Source organism: Entelurus aequoreus, linkage group LG22 (genome assembly GCF_033978785.1).
Source record: "Entelurus aequoreus isolate RoL-2023_Sb linkage group LG22, RoL_Eaeq_v1.1, whole genome shotgun sequence".
Taxonomy (NCBI): Eukaryota; Metazoa; Chordata; class Actinopteri; order Syngnathiformes; family Syngnathidae; genus Entelurus; species Entelurus aequoreus.
Window position 1 is genome coordinate 33783371 of NC_084752.1, and position 22165 is coordinate 33805535.

At 41.6% G+C, this 22165-nt stretch overlaps 1 protein-coding gene across 1 annotated transcript; it reads left to right on the forward strand.

The window, feature by feature from the left end:
* The first annotated feature begins 13962 nt into the window (after nucleotides 1-13962).
* On the forward strand, nucleotides 13963-18390 carry LOC133639332 (uncharacterized protein K02A2.6-like). Its single transcript, XM_062032567.1, has one exon. It carries the CDS (start codon nucleotides 14123-14125, stop codon nucleotides 18104-18106), a length of 3984 nt encoding a protein of 1327 aa, XP_061888551.1. The 5' UTR covers nucleotides 13963-14122; the 3' UTR covers nucleotides 18107-18390.
* The last annotated feature ends 3775 nt before the right edge of the window (nucleotides 18391-22165 follow it).

Genomic DNA, 22165 nt, shown 5'->3' on the forward strand with positions numbered 1-22165 from the left:
TATCCATCCAGTCAGGGTTTTTTTTTATTTAGTTTCTATCTGCATTTGAGACTGACGCTACCTCGGTGGCTACGCAGCTAGGTTAGCTTCTGTTTTTTTAGCTTCGCCAAGCGGAATATTATTAATCGTGTATTTACATGTTCATGGTTTAATAGTATTATTGATCTTCTGTCTAGCCATCCAGTCAGGGTTTTTTTTAATTTAGTTTCTATCTGCATTTGAGACTGACGCTACATCGGTGGCTACACAGCTAGGTTAGCTTCTGTTTTTTTAGCTTCGCCAAGCGGAATATTATTAATCGTGTATTTACATGTTCATGGTTTAATAGTATTATTGATCTTCTGTCTATCCATCCAGTCAGGATTTTTTTTAATTTAGTTTCTATCTGCATTTGAGACTGACGCTATCACGTTGGCTACGCAGCTAGGTTAGCTTCTGTTTTTTTAGCTTCGCCAAGCGGAATATTATTAATCGTGTATTTACATGTTCATGGTTTAATAGTATTATTGATCTTCTGTCTATCCATCCAGTCAGATTTTTTTTTAATTTAGTTTCTATCTGCATTTGAGACAGCTGCTATCACGTTGGCTACGTAGCTAGGTTAGTTTCTATTTTTTTAGCTTCGCAAAGCTGAATTACTAATCGTGTATTTACATGTTCAGTCACTGTGAATGTCCATTTCGCGTTCTCGACTCTCATTTTCAAGAGGATATAGTATCTGAGATGGTTTAAAATACAAATCTGTGATACACAATAGAAAAAGGAGAGAGTGTGGAATCCAATGAGCCAGCTTGTACCTAAGTTACGGTCAGAGCGAAAAAAGATACGTCCATCACTGCCTCTCAAGTCCTTCACTGTAACGTTCCTCATCTACGAATCTTTCATCCTCGCTCAAATTAATGGGGTAATCGTCACTTTCTCGGTCCGAATCTCTCTCGCTCCATTGTAAACAACGGGGAATTGTGAGCAGCACTACCGCTTGTGACGTCACGCTACTTCCGGTACAGGCAAGGCTTTTTTTCATCAGCGAGCAAAAGTTGCGAACTTTATCGTCGATTTTCTCTACTAAATCCTTTCAGCAAAAATATGGCAATATCGCGAAATGATCAAGTATGACACATAGAATGGATCTGCTATTCCCGTTTAAATAAAAACAATTCATTTCAGTAGGCCTTTAAGCTTCGCCAAGCTGGAAAGCATTAACCGTGTATTTACATGTCCATGGTTTACGTAATAGTATTGTTGATTTTCTGTCTATCCTTCCAGTCAGGGGTTTATTTATTTTGTTTCTATCTGCATTTAATACCGATGTGCTATCATGTTAGCACCGCAGCTAAAGAGCTTCGCCGATGTACTGTCGTGGAGATAAAAGTCACTGTGAATGTCCATTTCGCGTTCTCGACTCTCATTTTCAAGAGGATATAGTATCCGAGGTGGTTTAAAATACAAATCCGTGATCCACAATAGAAAAAGGAGAAAGTGTGGAATCCAATGAACCCTTGTACCTAAGTTACGGTCAGAGGGAAAAAAGATATGTCCTGCACTGCCTCTCTAGTCCTTCACTCTGACGGACCAACTTTAGTTGGCAAGACTAACTTAAGTACTGCAGATGCGCGTTGTAGTCGGGGGTTACGTTTCGAGACCACCCAGGAATGAACACCAGTATTGGAGACACCCATAAACATTTTTTATTTTTTTGATTGACATTTTAATTCCAGGCTATAAGCCAAAACTTTTTTCTTACACTTTCAACCCTGTTGGAAGACGGTGCGGCTAATTATTATTTGGCAAATTGTTTACCTTAAACGTGTAACTATTGTGGTGTAGCATGTTCAGAATATGCACATGTATTTTAAAAACGGTGCTTACAATGACGCGGTTGTAGCACTGCAATATAGCCGACAGGAAATGGAAGTGGACTTCGCAGCTGAGGCTACAAACTAGACGAGCATCATGGCTGAGGCAAACTGAGGAGAGAAGTGACGGCAAACGCACTCCGCTTCTACTTTTGTGGCCATGAGTTGAGTTTCCATGGCAACACAGGACTCCCATGTGTGGACGGGCCGACGCAGGATGGTTCGGGCAGAGGTTCTGGACTGGCATCCTTGCCCTTCAGGACTGTGTTATCACACTGGCAGACTTGTGCACCGGTGAAATAACCCCCACAGGGTCATGGTGATAGATCACGCGGCAACCGGCAGACAGTGTGGGTGTTTTTTTTTGTTTCAGGCTACTAAAATATGCGCCCAGAATGGCCGTGTGGTGCTTTCCACCAAGTTTCACAGTGAGAAGACCCGCGAAGAGGAGACACACAAAATCAAATACGACTTGGTCTCAAAAATACACGTCAATGTAATCGGGGTTTACATATGTATCCAGCAGGAGGCACCAAAGTCATTCTCCCTGAGCAAGTCGGAGCTTTTCTTCCTGTCACTCACGCACACCTGGAGAGATTCAGCTGCGCCTTGTAAAACTGTGTGAATGGCAACTGCATAGTGTTGACATTCCCAGACACTGGATGGCAGTAGTGTGTAGGCTACTGTGATTGTAATGTGCATCTTAGTTGTTGTTTTCAAATTTGGAGGTGCTGGAATCGCCATATAAAATTGACAATCCTAATCTTTTGCATGTCTACGGCAAATCCAAAGTCAATTTAGCGTAATTTTGAAAAGTAAAATCTTACTTTACTTTTGGGTGAACTCCTTGCTCTGTTGGCTTGGAAAATTGAAACATTACCTGGAGGCAGACTGGCTGGGTGCTTGACTGCTTGTTTCCTGGTCAAGTGGCCATATGAAACAAAAGGTATTGAAATATGGCAATGTTTGATTTTACTTGAATCGGTACCCAATAGTACAGATGAAACTAAAAGTCCCGAATTTGGTACCCAATAAGGAATTTGATTTTTTTGCAAAAGTTTCTGTATCTGGGTTCACATGTTTGTTGTTGGGGTTATCTTTATGCTGGGTGAGTCACAACAGTCCATAAAATGCTGCAAAGCCTCCAAAACAAAACCTATTATTTTTAATGAAAGTACCTACTGATACATTTGGTCCATACATACGAGGGCTGTGAATCTTTGGGCACCACACGATTCGATTGATTGATTGATTCTTGTGGGTAACGATTCGTTTTGCGATTCAAAAACGATGTTTTAATAACATTGCGTGTGAGTTGTACGATTCACATTCCTCCATAAAATAGATAAACAGCTGTGAAAAACATCTATATTACTTATTTTTGTTTAACACAATTTTACCCAAATATTGAATAAAGTCAAATACAAATAAGACAACAAGAGAATTATCCAACACATCTCTTTTCTAAAGTAAATCTGTACAACAGATATAGATCATCTACATCAACTATATGATTTGAAATAGATTTTAGATTTTTTTTAATCCCTTCAAAATCATTAAAAATAGAAATCGCAATTCATTAAAAAATCTATATTTTCTTGACACTACTAATGCATACTGTACATCAGTGGTCCCCGACCAGTACCGGTCCGTGACTCATTTGCTACCGAGCCGCAGAGAAACATCAAATAATTTACAAAACCCAAAAACCAGTGAAGTTGTCACCTTGTGTAAATCGTAATAAATAAAAACAGAAAACAATGATTTGCAAATCCTTTTCAACTTATATTCAATTGGATAGACAGCAAAGACAAGATATTTAACATTCGAACTTGGAAACTTTGTTATTTAAAAAAATATTAGCTCATTTGGAATTTGATGCCTGCAACATGTCTCAAAAAAGCTGGCACAAGTGGCAAAAAAGACTGATAAAGTTGAGAAATGCTCATCAAACACTTATTTGGAACATCCCACAGGTGAACAGCCTCATTGGGAACAGGTGGGTTCCATGATTGGGTATAAAAGTAGATTCCATGAAATGCTCAGTCATTCACAAACAAGGATGGGGCGAGGGTCACCACTTTGGCAACAAATGCCTGAGCAAATTGTTTAAGAACCACATTTCTCAACCAGCTATTACAAGGAATGTAGGGATTTCACCATCTACGGTCCATAATATCATCAAAAAGTTCAGAGAATCTGGAGAAATCACTGCACATAAGCGGCAAAGCCGTGACCTTCAATCCCTCAGGCGGTACGCCATCAAAAAGCGACATCAGTGTGTAAAGGATATCACTACACTTCAGAAAATCACTGTCAGTAACTACAGTTGGTAGCTACATCTGTAAGTGCAAGTTAAAACTCTACTATGCAAAGCGAAAGCCATTTATCAACAATACCCAAAAACGGCGCCGGCTTCGCTGGGCCCGAGCTCATCCAAGATGGACTGATGCAAAGTGGAAAAGTGTTCTATTGTCTGACGAGTCCACAGTAACTTACACAGTAACTTAATGCTGAAATGTATATACAGGTTTTGGAACAACAAATGTTGCCATCCAAGCAAGGTCTTTTCCATGGACGCCCTGGCTTATTTCAGCAATACAATGCCAAACCACATTCTGCATGTGTTACAACAGCGGGCTTCATAGTCAAAGAGTGCGGGTACTAGACTGGCCTGCCTGTAGTCCAGACCTGTCTCCCATTGAAAATGTCTGGCGTATATGAAGCCTAGAATACCACAACTTAAGCTGTACATCAAGCAAGAATGGGAAATAATTCCACCTGAAAAGCTTAAAAAATGTGTCTCCTCAGTTCCCAAACGTTTATTGAGTGTTGTTAAAAGGAAAGGCCATGTAACACAGTGGTAAAAATGCCCCTGTGACAACTTTTTTTGCAATGTGTCACTGCCATTACATTCTAAGTTAATGATTGTTTGCAAAAACAAATTAAGTTTCTCATTTGGAACATTAAGTATCTTGTCTTTGCAGTCTATTCAATTGAATATAAGTTGAAAAGGATTTGCAAATTATTGTATTTTGTTTTTATTTACCATTTACACAACGTGACAACTTCACTGGTTTTGGGTCTTGTATAAAGGACTGCATTTTCTCTGACTTAACTTTGGCCTGTCCCACGAATAAGCGTGTTTATAGATGTACAATAAAAATCCTGATAGGAAGTTGGTATATTCTAACTTTGTGACATGATACAATGCACATTATTGAACATATAAAATATAAATGTGACAGATTGTAGCCAAGCTGATTTCCATCTGCATCTCATTGCAAAGAAATAAGCCCATGGCTCCCACTAATTCAGCCTTATAGTGACTTGTGTTTTTCATGCACTTATTTTTGCTGTATTTATCTGAAAATACCTACATTGAACCGGTCCATGGTGCAAAAAAGGTTGGGGACCTGTGCAATTGCGCACTACTCCCGCGTCCTCTCCGCACAGCAAATCTATAAACACGTAACAATTTATTCTGTATGATTTTGCAATGAAATGGTGTGACAGCTGACAACAAGCGGCCACAACAGATAAAATAATGTTTGTCAACACTGTTCAATTATTATCATGAAATCCTGTTCCGACATGAAAGAAATGCTCAAAAAACGTTATTATTCAGAGACAAAAAATGTACACGTTTCTAATGTTTACATCTCATTGTGCAACATGAGAATGATTTAAGGGTAGCTAAATGTGATCTCTGAAAGGGGTACACATTATTTCCAAAGTAGGACCCCTACCCAGACATGCAATCCGAGTACATTGCTCATGAAAAACAAGATTTTTCTGTTTTTTTTTTATTGTAAGTGGGCCACATCATAAATTATTAGAAAATAATTTCATGAAAAGGACGGCTGTCATTTGATTATTATAACAAAACATTTAACTTGTTATTAAAGGCCTACTGAAAGCCACTACTACTGACCACGCAGTCTGATAGTTTATATACCAATGATGAAATCTTAACATTGCAACACATGCCAATACGGCCGGGTTAATTTATAAAGTGCAATTTTAAATTTCCCGGGGAACTTCCGGTTGAAAACGTCTATGTATGATGACGTATGCACGTGAAGTCAATGGTTGAAACGGAAGTATTTGGACACATTGTATCACAATACAAACAGCTCTGTTTTCATCGCAAAATTCCATAGTATTCTGGACATCTGTGTTGGTGAATCTTTTGCAATTTGTTTAATGAACAATGGAGACTGCAAAGAAGAAAGCTGTATGTGGGATCGATGTATTAGCGGCTGGCTGCAGCAACACAACCAGGAGGACTTTGACTTGGATAGCAGACGCGCTATCCGACGCTAGCCGCCGACCGCATCGATGATCGGGTAAAGTCCTTCGTCGCGCCGTCGATCGCTGGAACGCAGGTGAGCATGGGTGTTGATGAGCAGATGAGGGCTGGCGTAGGTGGAGCGCTAATGTTTTTATCATAGCTCTGACGAGGTCCCATAGCTAAGTTAGCTTCAATGGCGTCGTTAGCAACAGCATTGCTAGGCTTCGACAGGCGGCACAGCATTAACCGTGTAGTTACAGGTCCAGTGTTTGGTTCGGTGTCTCCTGATAGTAGTTGTTGCGAGTTTTCAAGGGTGTGACCCCGGAATGCAGAAACGGGAGGCAAGGTTGAATACAAAAAGGGAAAAAATTTAATAAGTCCAAAAAGGGATAAGAAAAGGCGATGGGGCAGAAGTGCACGCCATGAAACTAACAAAACAGGTTCCTCTGTTGTCGGCGGGGGGAAAGCCAGGGCGCGCAAAGCACAGCAAAAGTCTTCTTTAAATCAAGGTGGCTAGGAAACAAACACAACGAGGTCAAGATAAACAGGACTAAGAAAAGGCACGTACCAAGACAGATGATGCAGGCACATGCGCGTGCGGGGTTCAGGAAAATTAACCAGCAAGGTCAAGCAGTGAGTGACGAGCCTAAATACTGGTGAGCTAATTGCCAGCAGGTGCGCCACCAGGTCCGCCCCTCGCCGAGGACGAATCGCTAAAAAACACAGGTGCAGACAAGGAGAAGGCAGGAAAACACTAAAAACACAACAGTAGTATTATTGGTCTTCTGTCTATCCTTCCATTCAAGGGCTTATTTATTTTGTTTCTATCTGCGTTTAAGCACGATGCTATCACGTTAGCTCCGTAGCTAAAGTGCTTCACCGATGTATTGTCATGGAGATAAAAGTCACTGTGAATGTCCATTTCGCGTTCTCGACTCTCATTTTCAAGAGGATATAGTATCCGAGGTGGTTTGAAATACAAATCCGTGATCTACAATAGAAAAAGAAGAAAGTGTGGAATCCAATGAGCCCTTTTACCTAAGTTACAGTCAGAGCGAAAAAAGATACGTCCTGCACTCCACTCTAGTCCTTCACTCTCACATTCCTCATCCACAAATATTTCATCCTCGCTCAAATTAATGGGGTAATCGTCGCTTTCTCGGTCCGAATCGCTCTCGCTGCTGGTGTAAACAATGGGGAAATGTGAGGAACCCTTCAACCTGCGACGTCACGCTACTTCCGGTACAGGCAAGGCTTTTTTTATCAGCGGTTGCAAACTTTATCGTCGATGTTCTCTACTAAATCCTTTCAGCAAAAATATGGCAATATCGCGAAATGATCAAGTATGACACATAGAATGGATCTGCTCTCCCTGTTTAAATAAAAAAAAAATCATTTCAGTAGGCCTGTAAGTCGGGTTTGAGACAGGTGCGCGTCTAGTATGGTCACATACAGAGTCGAAAAACTCCAACGCCACTTAAAAACTGTAAATATCAGGTCTTTACACTATGACTCCCCAATCAAATGTGTGCTTATTCTTCTGCCATTAATTAAGAATGTTAATTTATTGATGTGTTTCATGAATTTCTGTTCTGAGATGAAAGAAATACTCAAAGAACGATATATTTCACAGACAAAAAATGTACACGTTTCTAATGTTTACATCTCATTGTGCAACATGAGAATGTTTTAAGGGGAACTAAATGTGATCTCTGAAAGGGGTACAAATTATTTCCAAAGTAGGACCCCTACCCAGACATGCAATATGAGTACATTGTTATGAAAAACAAGATTTTTCTTTTTTTTTTCCAATTGTAAGTGGGCCACATCATAAATATTAAAAAATAATCTCATGAAAAGGACGGCCAAAAGGCTTTTTTCCATTGTGGTCCATTAAATAAACATCACATTTGATACATTCAATAATAAAATATATATATATATATATATATATATATATATATATATATATATATATATATATATATATATATAACCTGTAACATATACATACAAAATTACGTTAAAAAAAATAGATAGATTATGTACACATACACAGTATACATGCCAGGTGATTTGAAAAACAATATATACAAAAATGGAGGGGGGGTATATACACTATGTACATGACACTATGTTCATGACTATACACATGTTGACTCCAAGAGTGTGCAAAACAGAATGAGAAATTATATATACACTATAACCACATATAATTGTTTGATGCTTCGAAGAGTTGCTGGGGATCAATTTTGGTTCAGATCAGGTAAAGGTTGAGCCATGATTTTATGGCAGTTTAAAAATTTAGTAGGGAAGTTGGAATTTTAAGGTCTGTTGGTAGTGCATTCCACTGTGTGGTGGCAAAATAGTACAATGCATTTTTTCCCATGAGAGTCTTGAATTTGGGGGGAGGGGCGAGGTCTGAGGAACTCCCTTCTTCTTTTTATTTTATTGTAAGTGGGCCACATCATAAATATTAGAAAATAATCCCATGAAAAGGACGGCTGTCGTTTGATTATTATAATAAAACATTTAACTTGTTATTAAGTCGGGTTTGAGACAGGTGCGCGTCTGTTATGGTCACATAAAGAGTCGAAAAACTCCAACGCCACTTAAACAATGTAAAATATCAGGTCGTTACACTATGACTCCCCAATCAAATGTGTGCTTATTCTACTGCCGTTAATTAAGAATGTTAATTTATTAATGTTATTCATGAAATTCTGTTCTGAGATTAAAGAAATGCTCATAAAAAGGTATATTTCACAGACAAAAAGCTACAGGGATGTACACTTTTCTAATGTTTACGTCTCATTGCGCAACATGAGAATGTTTGAAGGGGAACTAAATGTGATCTCTGAAAGGGGTACACAATATTTCTAAAGACATACAATACTAGTAGATTGCTTATGAAAAACAACATTTTTCTGTAATTTTCATTGTAAGAGGGCCAAATCACTTACATTAGAAAACAATCTCATGTAAAGGACTGCTTTCATTTGATGATTATAATAAAATATTTAACTTGTTATCAAGTCGGGTTTGAGACCGGTGGTGTGGCCACAGTGTGCATGTCTGATGTTGCTCACATGTGCTCCATGGATGTTACTTCATTCGCACACTGACATAGTACTTCCCAACATACATGCTTAGATAGCCATCATTTGACATATCTTCATATTTGACATACATATCAGCCATGTTTACACAATATATTTACAGCACTTGGTCCGTAGTCGCTAATGAAATAAAATTGACATGCGGATCCAGCCCCTAAATGTCAGGTGCTGTCGGTCTTGAACCCCAAGATGCAGAGATGGCAGGCGTAGCGCAGGAAAACATGACTTCAATGTCAAAAAGGAAATAATGCAACTGGTAAGTGCACATGCAGGGAAAGCAGGAACCAGGGAACAACCATCGAGCCCTGACTGGAGGGCGAGGCAGGCATAAATAGTACCGTGATTGGCAACTGCAACCAGGTGTGCCAGGCTGCCAATCAGGGACAGGTGAAGGAAACGAGTGCTTGTGGAGACATGCAGGAAATAGAACTAAAATAAGAGTGCTGACAGGAAATAAACACAAACACACAGGAAAACCCAAACATAACTAAACTGTCAGTAACAATTCTGACACAAATTAGAACGTTCTGGCATCAGACGGTTGGTTTTAAACTGGGTAAGAAGGTATTTAACCAACAGGAAGCAATACGTGAAGCTAGGCGAACACAGGTCATCTCCTAGGGATCAGTACTAGTTTGATTGATTGATCATTTTATTGACATCTTAAAGAATTGAATCCATGTAATGCTTTAAAAAGGCAAATGGAAGGCACAAAAAGCCAAAAGGCTTTTTTCCATTGTGGTCCATTAAATAAACATCACATTTGATACATTCAATAATAAAATATATATATAACCTGTAACATGTATATACAAAATTACGTTAAAAAAATGGATACATTATGTACATATAGACAGTATACATGTCAGGTGATTTGGAAAACAATATATACAAAAAATGGGAGGTGGGGCGGTATATACACTATGTCCATGAAACTATGTACATGACTATGCACATGTTGACTCCAAGAGTGTGCAAAACAGAATGAGAAATTACATATACACTATAACCACATATAAACCTGTTTGATGCTTCGAAGAGTTGCTGGGCATCAATTTTGGTTCAGATCAGGTAAAGGTCTAGCCATGATTTTATGGCAGTTTAAAAAATTAGTCGGGAAGTTGGAATTTTAAGGTCTGTTGGTAGTGCATTCCACTGTGTGGTGGCAAAATAGTACAATGCTTTTTTTCCCATGAGAATCTTGAATTTGGGGGGGACGAGGTCTGAGGACCTCCCTTTCGTGTAGTACCTGTGAGCATCACTTACTCTGATGAAATAGTTAAGCTGAGTATTTTGAATACCAGGCACATTGCAATTTGGTGTACTCTTTCCTCAACTCTTAGCCATCCCAATTTGGTAAAGTGGGCTTGAATTTGGTGAGTCCTGTATGGGAGATTGAGCAGGAGTCTCACCAGCTTGTTTTGGGAAGTTTGCAGTTTTGTTTTTAGTGGCTTGGGGATCCTGGTGAACCATGAGGTGACACTGTAAGAGGGCACCGGCAAGGGTCTTAAGTGTATCCATGTTGATAAACTAGTTTTATTATTGATCTTGGTGATTGCTTTTAATGCCATTTTTTCAACCGAGAGTGTTGTCAAATATACAACCTAGGTAAACGACCTTGTCTTTACTGGTGATTATGCTATCCCCTGCTTTAATCATAAAGCCTGGGGATTTACCTAGGTTGTGCTTGGACCCAGATAGGATGGACTCTGTTTTACCCAGGTGTAGTGACAGTTTGTTATCGGAAAGCTAGAGACAGAGATGACTTAGTTGGGTGCTGAGTGCACTTTCAACCGTCAATTTGTCCCTGTCCGAGTCCAGGATCGCAAAATTGTCCGTGAACAGGAAGATATTGCTGTTACATGCTGATCTAATGTCGTTAATGTAAATCAAGAATAACAATGGTCCCAGAATGCTCCCCTGTGGGACACCACAGCTCACCTTGAGGGGAGAGGACAGTGATCCGTTCACCTCGACCACCTGTACTCTATCCTCAAGGTAAGATTTCATCCAGTTTGTGGCTGCGCTGTGAAAACCGATTGCACTCAGCTTTAACAGTATTGTGTGGTTAACTGTGTCAAATGCCTTTTGAAGGTCCAGCATAACCATTCCACAGTACTTACCTATGTCTATCTCTCGCCTGATGTAGTCAGTTAGGTATAGTAGGCATGTATCTGTCAGGTTCAAACACTGATGACATCTATTAAACAGGACAAGAAGCAAAGACTCAAACAGAGACAGGACAAGAAGCAAAGACTCAAACAGAGACATAATTAAATTCGGCTCAGTGAGGAGAAACGTGTACATATGTACCCTTGTACAGTGCCATCACGCTCTGCCAAAAGATTGCACGCCTCCTTCTTTTATTTGGACCTTCACTGACCACATGGCAACAGCTGCTTCCAAAAGGACGGGGTCGTAAACAGCCATCGCCTTTGATTCCAAAACAGTTCAAAAGAAAAGGTCGGTTCAAAAAAGAGGTCGTAAAAGAGTTCAAAAAGAGGTTCGTAAAAGAGTTCAAAAAGAGGTTCGTAAAAGAGTTCAAAAAGCGCAGCCTGGAGGGGAGTCTGGTCCTGCTTCCTTTCCGCTTTGTAGTTCTTGGGTCACGACAATATATTTCTGTTGATTACAATACATGAAAGAAACAGAAACACCTTCATGTTGCTTCCCCCCACACAGTGGAGTTTTACAAGCCCTCTTCTTGGTAGGTTCAAAGACAGCTTTTGCTTCTCACCGGGCACTCAATGTAACACAAAGTTTTTGTGATAACTTAGACACAATTATTCTAACAGTATCGGTGGAATGTGATTTTTTTAATCCTGATTGAAATTCGGATAGGAGCTGGCGATGTGATAGATAATTATCTATTTGCTCATATATTAACCTCTCCATAACCTTTGAGGTGGAGCAAAGGATGGAAACAGGCCGGTAGTTGCCGGGGTCTAATTTGCTTCCTTTTTTGATACAGAGGTGATATTCTCGCCAGCTTGAATTCTTGTGGGACATGACACTGATTGATAGACAAGTTGGTGATATGAGCAACCATTGGGGCAATCGTGACAGCTGCGTCTGCTGGGAATATTATCATGTCCTGTGGCTTTGTTTGGCTGCGGCGAGCTGAGTTTCTTTAGTGATGGGTCGGTTGAAGTGAACGACGGGATCGTGAGCCGGCTCCCAATCGAAAGCTTCTTTTTTTTTAGATGTCTTTTAAGCCGCATTGGTCGACATGTGAGGTCGCAGCAGTGTCTGTGTGACGGTGTGGGCGAGGGGCCACACACACTCTGATGCAGGAGGGAGACAGAGGATTTTACATTTAACAGCAGGAAAAGGAGTCAAATTTTGACATATTTGAAAATGTTACACTCTGGAAAGTCAGATTGTAGACATTGTAAAGTAAAAATGTCACCAAACAACTTGCACTTTCACACGTAGACTGTGCATAGTAGCAACATCGGTCCCCTCAGAAATAATCTTCTCCAAAACAGCACGGATTGTAACAGAAAATGCCAATCTTCGCTAAAACCTCACCTGGATGCTGCTTTTTCCTTCTGTTTTTCACATTTTAAGTTATATTTTGTTGAGTGAAGTTTGTGTTTTTTTAAGAATTAAAATGGGTCTTTTTTATGAAACATGTATTTATCTATATGTTAAAGGTGCCATATGTAGTAATTTTGATTTGATTGATTTAGATTTATTGGTCCCCGTTGGTGAAATTAATTTTCACTGCCGTACATTTGAACAATAGACATTATACATCACAAACAAAAATAACAAAAAGACATCATACATGACCAACACACATTTACAGGCTTGTCAGACAGGTCGGCCGGGCCTGCTGTTTAGGGCAGCTATAGCTGCAGGGATAAGGCTTGTCCCGAGGCGGGCCCTCCGGAATTTGATAGTTCTGTACCTGCGCCTTGATGGTAGTAGGATAGATGTATTGGTGTAGTGGGTGAGTCATATCCTGGACTATTGTGTTTGCCAGTCGAATGATGGACCTGTGGTTTAAATCCGAGATGTTGGGTGTGGGTAGGCCGATGATTTTAGCTGCTATGTTTGTAATGCGTGTGAGTTTGATTGTAGTTACAGAAAGCATAGTGAAAAAACATGTGGAACAGTACAGAAGGATGGGTTGAACGATGCTTTGGTATAGTAATAACAGGAGGTGAGGTGCAACGTATAGTCCTTTAAGTTTTCGAATGGCTGACAGTCTTTGTTGACTTCTTTTTGAATGTCATGTCAAGTCATCATTAAATGGCCTTGAAATGTCAAAAGGCATTTGTTATAATGTGAACATTCATGAAAGCATTATTAAGTTGCACTCATTAGAACAACGGCAATATAGCCAAGTGCCCACTTGGTGTCGCTGTAGGATAAGGAATGGATGATTTTCGCATGTGCTGTTTACTATGTGATGTCCCTAGGACTGCTGTGTTGTGTACGTGATCCTCCGATAGACAGCAATGTTACGTCGGCTCCGTGTCTGTATTAATAGTAACTCTGCAGTACTTTAATAAAGTGTATTTCGGCTAAGAACCTTTTCCAGTGGTCCTTGAAAAAGAGCACAAGTTACCACATATTTTTGGCGACGAGGTGAACTGGTTTTTGTTTTTTTCGTGTGTCTCCGGTTTGTTGTTTTGTAAGCTAAGCTAAGAGTGCTAAGTAAGCTAGGCGGCCGTGCGTGACCGACGGCGCCGAGGAAAAACACAGAGGAGAGACGCAGTTCGCAGCAGTGAAGCAGAACGGAGGACGGCAGTGTGTGTCGGCGGCTGCAGAGGAGCAGCTTGAAGAGGAAATAAAAAAGGCACCCGGAGCTACAGAAGAGCTGCGTGGAGAGGGAGCCTCAAGCTAGGATGGCTACATATGGGACTGTCGGTGAATTTGTGGAGGGACACGAGGACTGGACGGAGTATGAAGAAAGGTTGGGACACTTTTTCTCTGCTAATGGGATTACAGAAGAGGATAAAAAGCGCTCTATTCTCCTGAGTGCGTGTGGAGCAAAGACTTATAAGTTGATAAGGAACTTGGCCACACCGCGGAAACCGGGAGAGATCCCATATGATGATCTTGTCACGCTCGTGGGAAACCACCACAATCCAAAACCTTCTGTGATAGTCCAAAGATTCAAGTTTCACAGCTACTTCAGGAGGCAAGGTCAGTCTGTGGCTAACTTTGTAGCCGAGTTACGGCAGCTGTCAGAACATTGTGATTTCGGGGCAGTGTTAGATGATATGCTACGTGACAGATTAGTGTGCGGCATTAATAATGACGCCACACAACGCCGCCTGCTGGGGGAAACTCCACCACTGACGTTCAAGAAAGCTCTGGAAATCTCCCAAGGCATGGAGATGGCTGCTAATAATGCCAAGGATATCCAGAAAGGACATGGAGGAGCACAAACAGCAGCAGTGCACCATGTCAGGAGAGAGACTGGTAAGCATGAAAGAAAAGTGGAGTGTTTTCGTTGTGGAGGGGGACACTATGCAAATGACTGTAAATTTAAAGACGTTGTTTGTCATGCTTGTAACAAAAAGGGACATTTAGCCAAAAAGTGCAGAAGCTCAAAGGGGAAGGGCAAGCCGGGGCTGGGAAAAATGCAGCAGGCTCAGGCAGCCACACATCACCTAGATGAAGAAGATAAAGAGGCTGTGTGTTCTTTTAACATGTTTGGTGTGGAAACGGATGAAGAACCACCTGAGCCTTACTATGCAACAGTCACTGTAGGAGGGCAGGACATTAAGTTTGAGATTGATTCAGGAGCTACAGCCTCCGTTATCAGTGAAGACACTTACAGGAGGACGTGGGGGTTTAACCAGCCTCCCATCCGCCCATCAAAGCTCAAACTTAGGACCTATACAGGGCAGCCCATTCCTCATTTGGGAGTGGTTTATGTGGACATTTTAGCAGAGGGTCAAAAAGCTAAAGGCAGGCTGGTGATCGCTAAAGGCAGAGGGCCCAGTCTTTTGGGCCGCGATGTGCTTAGAAAAATCCGACTCAACTGGCATGAAATAAAATATGCAAGCACAACAGAGGTCACTCTGCAGCGATACAGTGATGTGTTCAAGGATGAGCTGGGAACACTTAAGGGCATGACAGTAAAGCTCCATGTTGACCCTGAAGCCACACCTAGGTTTTTCAAGCCCAGAGCAGTGCCCTATGCCATGAAAGGCAAAGTTGAAGAGGAACTGGAACGATTACAGAAGCTGGGCATCATCAAGCCCGTCCAGTTTTCAAGGTGGGCAGCACCCATTGTTCCAGTGTTAAAGGAGGACAAAACTGCACGGATATGCGGGGACTACAAAGTCACAGTGAATCAGGTCTCTAAGCTGGAGGAGTATCCATTGCCACGCATAGACGACCTGTTTGCGACCCTGGCAGGGGGTAAGCTGTTCACAAAGCTGGACATGAGCCAGGCCTACCAACAGCTACTGCTCGACGAGGATTCAAAAGAGTACGTCACGATCAACACACACAAAGGTTTATTCAAATACAATCGCCTGGTGTTTGGAGTGGCATCCAGTCCTGCCATTTTCCAAAGAACAATGGACACTCTGCTGCAGGGGATTCCGCATGTAGCAGTGTACTTAGATGATATTTTGGTCACAGGGGCCACGGAGGTGGAGCATCTGGCTAACTTGGAAGAGGTGCTGAAGAGACTCTCAGAAGCAGGGCTGCGATTAAAGCGCAGCAAATGTGTGTTTCTAGCACCAAGTGTGACCTATCTGGGACACAGGATCACAGCACAGGGACTCTGCCCAGTGGAAGACAAAGTGAGAGCTATTAAGGAAGCTCCAAACCCCAAATGCATCACTGAACTCAGATCGTTCTTAGGCATGGTGAACTATTATGGCAAGTTTCTGCCCGACCTCTCAAAAGTTTTGGCCCCACTGTACAAGTTGCTTCACAATGACACGAAATGGCAGTGGTGTGAGGAGCAGGAGGCAGCTTTCAAGGAAGTGAAAGAGCTCCTCCATTCAGCAACGCTCCTGGTTCACTATGACCCGGATAAACAGATAACACTTTCATGCGACGCCTCGCCCTATGGAGTCGGGGCAGTTCTTTCGCATGTAATGGAGGACGGATCAGAGAAGCCGGTTGGCTTTGCTTCACGTACCCTGACAAAAGCGGAGCAGGGATACTCACAGCTAGACAAAGAAGGTCTGGCCATCGTGTTCGCTGTCAAGCGCTTTCATCAGTATCTCTATGGTCGCGCATTCAAGATCTACACAGACCATAAGCCACTGATGAGCCTGTTCAGTGAGACCAAATGTATCCCACCGCTGGCCTCAGCCAGGATACAACGTTGGGCGCTCACACTGTCAGCCTACCAGTACGCCATAGAGTACAGAGCAGGTAAGGATAACGCAAATGCCGATGCACTGAGTCGGCTGCCTTTACCTGACACGCCTGCTGTTACTTATGTGCCTCCAGAGACTGTTTTCTCACTGGAAAAGCTGGAAGAGACACCTGTGAAAGCATCCCGGATCAAACAGTGGACAGAGAGGGACCCAGTCATGTCCCAAGTAAAAACTTTCCTTTTACAAGGCTGGCCCAGTGTGATAGAAGGAGAGGAGTTGAGGCCTTATACTAAACGTAAAACTGAACTGAGTCTGCAAGATGGCTGCATCTTTTGGGGTGCGAGGGTCATTGTACCTCCCCCAGGCCGTTCACAGATTGTGGAGGAAATACATGAGACTCATCCAGGTGCATCGCGGATGAAAAGCCTCGCAAGATCCTATGTCTGGTGGCCAGGACTGGATAAGGATCTGGAGGACAAAGTGAAAGGATGCACGCAGTGTCAGATTAATCAGAACATGCCTCCACCTGCTCCTTTGCACCCATGGGAGTGGCCAGACCGTCCCTGGTCTAGGCTACATATGGACTTTGCGGGCCCTTTTAAGGGGCAGATGTTTCTCCTAATGGTGGATGCGCATTCTAAATGGATTGAGGCCCACATCATGAGCAACATCACAGCCCCCACATCCATCGACAAACTCAGGCAAGTGTTTGCAGTACACGGCTTGCCTGACACACTAGTCACTGATAATGGTCCGACTTTCACCAGCGAGTTGTTCAGTGAGTTCATGCAACAGAACGGCATTCATCACATAAGAACAGCTCCTTTCCACCCAGCCTCAAATGGACTGGCGGAGCGGGCTGTTCAGACAGTGAAGGAGGGCCTGAAGCGAATGACAGGTGACTCACTCAGCACTCAGCTTTCACGATTCCTGTTTAAATACCGCCTCACGCCACAGACTACAACGGGGCGCACGCCAGCAGAGATGCTGATGGGGCGTCGGCCCAAGTCAAGACTGGACCTGCTGCGTCCGGACATGAAGGCAAAAGTGCAGGGAAAGCAGGAAAAACAGAAAGAAAGACATCAACATGCACGTGAGAGACAGTTGAAACCAGATGACTGTGTCTATGTGAGAAACTTCAGCAGCAACAACAACCAGCAGTGGCTACCTGGGATTATTCTCAAGAGGAGTGGGCCAGTTTCCTACGTTGTTAAGCTGACTGATGGACGTATCTTCCGCAGACATCAGGACCATGTGCGCCTGCGGCAGGATACAGGCTCAGAGACAGACAGTTCCACTGAGTTTCCAGGGGCTGGACCAACAGCAGTAGGGGTGGGTTCGCCAGAGTCTGAGACAAGGACAGAGGCTTCTGTTTCCTCTGGAGAGGATGGACACTCTCACACTGACATCCAGACCTCTCCCAGTCTCCCTACACCAGATCCACCGAAGTCACCCACACCAGCGGTGTCTGCTGGGTCACCAGAGGTAGTGCGAAGGTCGCATCGCACTCGCAAACCTCCAGACAGACTGAATGTGTGACTGAAAGTTTAAATCTGCCATGTTTTCATGTTTTCAGGTTTATATTGCTAAACAGTTGCTGAGACAGTACTTTAAGTTTATGTGTACGCCAGCTAATGATAACCACCGTTTTGGGTTTTCTCAAAGTCCATTTATATTTTTGGGAATGTTGGAATCTAAAGGGGGAGAAGTGTTATAATGTGAACATTCATGAAAGCATTATTAAGTTGCACTCATTAGAACAACGGCAATATAGCCAAGTGCCCACTTGGTGTCGCTGTAGGATAAGGAATGGATGATTTTCGCATGTGCTGTTTACTATGTGATGTCCCTAGGACTGCTGTGTTGTGTACGTGATCCTCCGATAGACAGCAATGTTACGTCGGCTCCGTGTCTGTATTAATAGTAACTCTGCAGTACTTTAATAAAGTGTATTTCGGCTAAGAACCTTTTCCAGTGGTCCTTGAAAAAGAGCACAAGTTACCACAGCATTAATAAATCAAGTTATTTTCCAATACCTCTATTACTGATAACAGTAGTTAAGCCGCGATGTGCTCATATCAAAATTAGATATACAGCCCCGAAATATTGTTATTGTTTTCATTTCGATATCCTGCCATCTACCGTTTGACCAATTAGAAAGTCTGTAAGTGTGTCACATCCAGGTTTCCAGGTACGCATTACCCTCTTCGTCTGGCTACTGCCACTGGTAAAGTTACTAAACATGTCAGACCTGAGTCAATTTAAAAGGCCTTGTTACGATCCTCAAATTTTTTATGACAAAGCCAGGAACAAAATGAGTATTATTAAAAGGAATGCCTTTGAAAGATGGAGACGATTGAAGGCGGAGAAGATATTTTCATCTGACGCCAAACTTGCTAATTTCCTCCTTGAACGGTAAGTCAGGCATTTACGTTTACTTATTACTTGTAATAAATGAAAATGGACATTTGGTATGTAAACTATATTGTCCAATACAGTCTATGATCTTGTCTAACAAAGCTAGTATGTTCCTGCAAACAATGCTTAGTGTGATGGTGCTTCGCTCCTAGTATAATGCTTAGCATGCTAGCTCGGTCAATGACACATTGGCATACAGGCTAACGGGGGAAATATATGCCCGTTAGCCTGTATGTTGATGTGTCATCCAACTTATTTATGTAGATATGGGTGGTGTCAGTGCCTATTTCGTTCTCAATATGCTGATACGCAGAGGAAATTAGTTCCAACATTAGCACGGCTGTCATCATGGCAATGTGAAACGTATGGAAACAGTCAAATCCCATGATAAAATAGTTCCTCATTCGTGTATCCTATAGGCATACCTTGCCAAAATGTCTCCTCTTTAGTTTTGGGCGTACATTAGGCTGCTAAGCATGCTCTACTTATTGTCACCAGTACAACCATTGCTAGCGTTGGTTGTAGTTGGTTTTAGTCTTTGTTTTCTGATAGTACTGACAATAACTGTATCATTGCCATTTGTTGTGATATTGTACGCAGGCATGACATACTTATTCCTGAAAATAGCCTCTGTGGAGGTCTTGCTCCTCCGGGTCCTTCTGACCACCAAGAACGGACAGGATAGATTTGTTCATGGTTCTGAACAGGGATTTATTTTTCAATAAATGTTCGTGTGGTTGCTTTTCAGCCGTTGGGTTGCGTGTCAGTCCTCGCTCTCGCTCGTGCTCGTGCTCGTTCTCGTTCGCCATAATCAACTCTCTCTTCTCCGTCCCGACTGCTGCCTTTAACAGAGCGACAGGTGATCAGACAAACACTCCCAGCTGGGTCATCTACGCACCTGTCGCTGATCTCGAAGCCGGTCCTGGCACACCTCGCTTCGCTGCAGGTCCGCAGGCCACGCCCCCCCACCCCCAGCCTAATTTCTGTGTAAAATGTGTTGGTTAGAGATGTGTTATTGACAAAACACTTGTCTATTTAGCTATTATGGTCCCAGCACCTCAACCCCTAATAAGAAGCAGTGGAAGTTTGAAGTTCTTTGGAGTAGCCCAGTCCATCCCGCTGGGTTCGGCTGCGTGTCTGGCAACCTCGGTTAGGGAGAAAGGGATGGGACTACAGAATTTTGACCGTAATTCCAGTGCCATTTCTGGCCCCATTATTACATATGGCATCTTTAAGTTTATCAATAAAGCCATATAAATACTATATATAGGTTTTATTTCATATTTTTTTTACACATAATTTGGTAATAAATTAATTCAAGCAACAGAAAATCCGAAGAGCCACTTGGGATGCGACAAAGATCCATCACTAATCAATACTAGGACCAAAAATGTTTCAATTGCCATACAAACAACATTTGTAGAGTTACAAAGGACTTTTTTTTTTATTTTTGTGTTATTTGACAACATAAAGTGGCAAGAAAAACATCAATAATGATTGTCTTTGGTTCAAGAGTTGTCCTTGAAAAAAGCCATTTGTTTCTCCAATCTTATGTGTTATTGTTTAGAAATATGGGGAAATAAGTGCCCTTCATTTACTCACCGTGTTACGGTTTTATAAACTCTTCCAACTCAAAGTGTTTACAGACAAAAAGGAAGAAGAAGCCTGATAAACATTTGGAAACTTGTTGGAAATCAGATCTGATTCATCTCATTGTGTGAATTACAGCTTATTTAACCATTTATTGAGAACTTAATCACTTATGGAGTTAAATTGTGCACATGTGGAAGTGAAATAAATGCAGTAATTGCTTGTTTTCGGACATGTTAAAATGAGAAACTGGAAATATGTGATGCATCATATTGTAACTGTATGCACGTTCTGAATAAACTTAAAACAACCAACAGACATTCTCCTGAAAAAAGCTGAAATCATAAAAGTAAATCTGCATGATAATGGACTACACATGTGGTAGTCTAAAATACCTTTTTTTTTTAATAATCCCGTTCAGCAAATAACGGTAGTGCAATGTTCTAGTTCAAACTGACTGTTAGGGGACATCACAAATCACTCTTTCACTCTACTGTATATCCTCGCTGTGTGATGAGATCAGGAGCTGTAAAAAAGGCTTTTACAGCAACGTAAACGTAAAACCACACCACAAACCTCTGCAGGCAGACAGCTTCATCACCAGGAACATAGATCTACAGCATGTTGGGAATGCGTGCTCAGTAAATGCTGTGAAACGGTCAATTCCTGTCCAGGTAACCTGCTACTATTTTCTCACAATACCAACTGTGTTGGTGCGTTTGTTGTTGTTGGCCTGGTCCCCAAGATGCAGAGAAGGCAGGCAAAGTACAACAAAAGAGGTATCACACACTTCTCTTTTGTAAAATAAAGATATAGATCATCGACATCAACAATAGGATTTGTCTGAGTTGCTGGACAGGACAGAAAAAAAACCCCAACAACAATTCAATACATTTTTGATGTTTCTTAACCGATTAATAAAAATAAGAATTTATTTGGAACAACCAAGTCAGTGACTACGTTTACACTGCAAGCCAAAGTGGAACTTTTTTGAGATCTGATTTATTTTTCCAGCCGACTGTTTACACTGCAAGTAAAATGTGATCTTTATCAGACTCCAGCATAAACGCACCAGTGTGGCCTGGACGTCACTTGCATGCGTACGTCCATAAAGTGAGAACAAAGGAAGTTGACGGTGAGGAAGTCGCGACTGCTACAAAATAAAATAAAAGACGCTAAACCTTAAAAATGTATGTTTTTTTACATGAAAATATATTAAAGTAATGTAAAGTATGAATGGATGTACAAAACCCAAAAGCAGTGAAGTTGTCACGTTGTGTAAATGGTAAATAAAAACAGAATACAATGATTTGCAAATCCTTTTCAACTTATATTCAATTGAATAGACTGCAAAGACAAGATATTTCATGTTCCAAATGACAAACTTAATTTGTTTTTGCAAACAATCATTAACTTAGAATTTAATGGCAGCAACACATTGCAAAAAAGTTGTCACAGGGGCATTTTTACCACTGTGTTACATGGCCTTTCCTTTTAACAACACTCAATAAACATTTGGAACTGAACTGAGGGGACACATTTTTGAAGTTTTTTTTTGGTGGAATTCTTTCCCATTCTTGCTTGATGTAC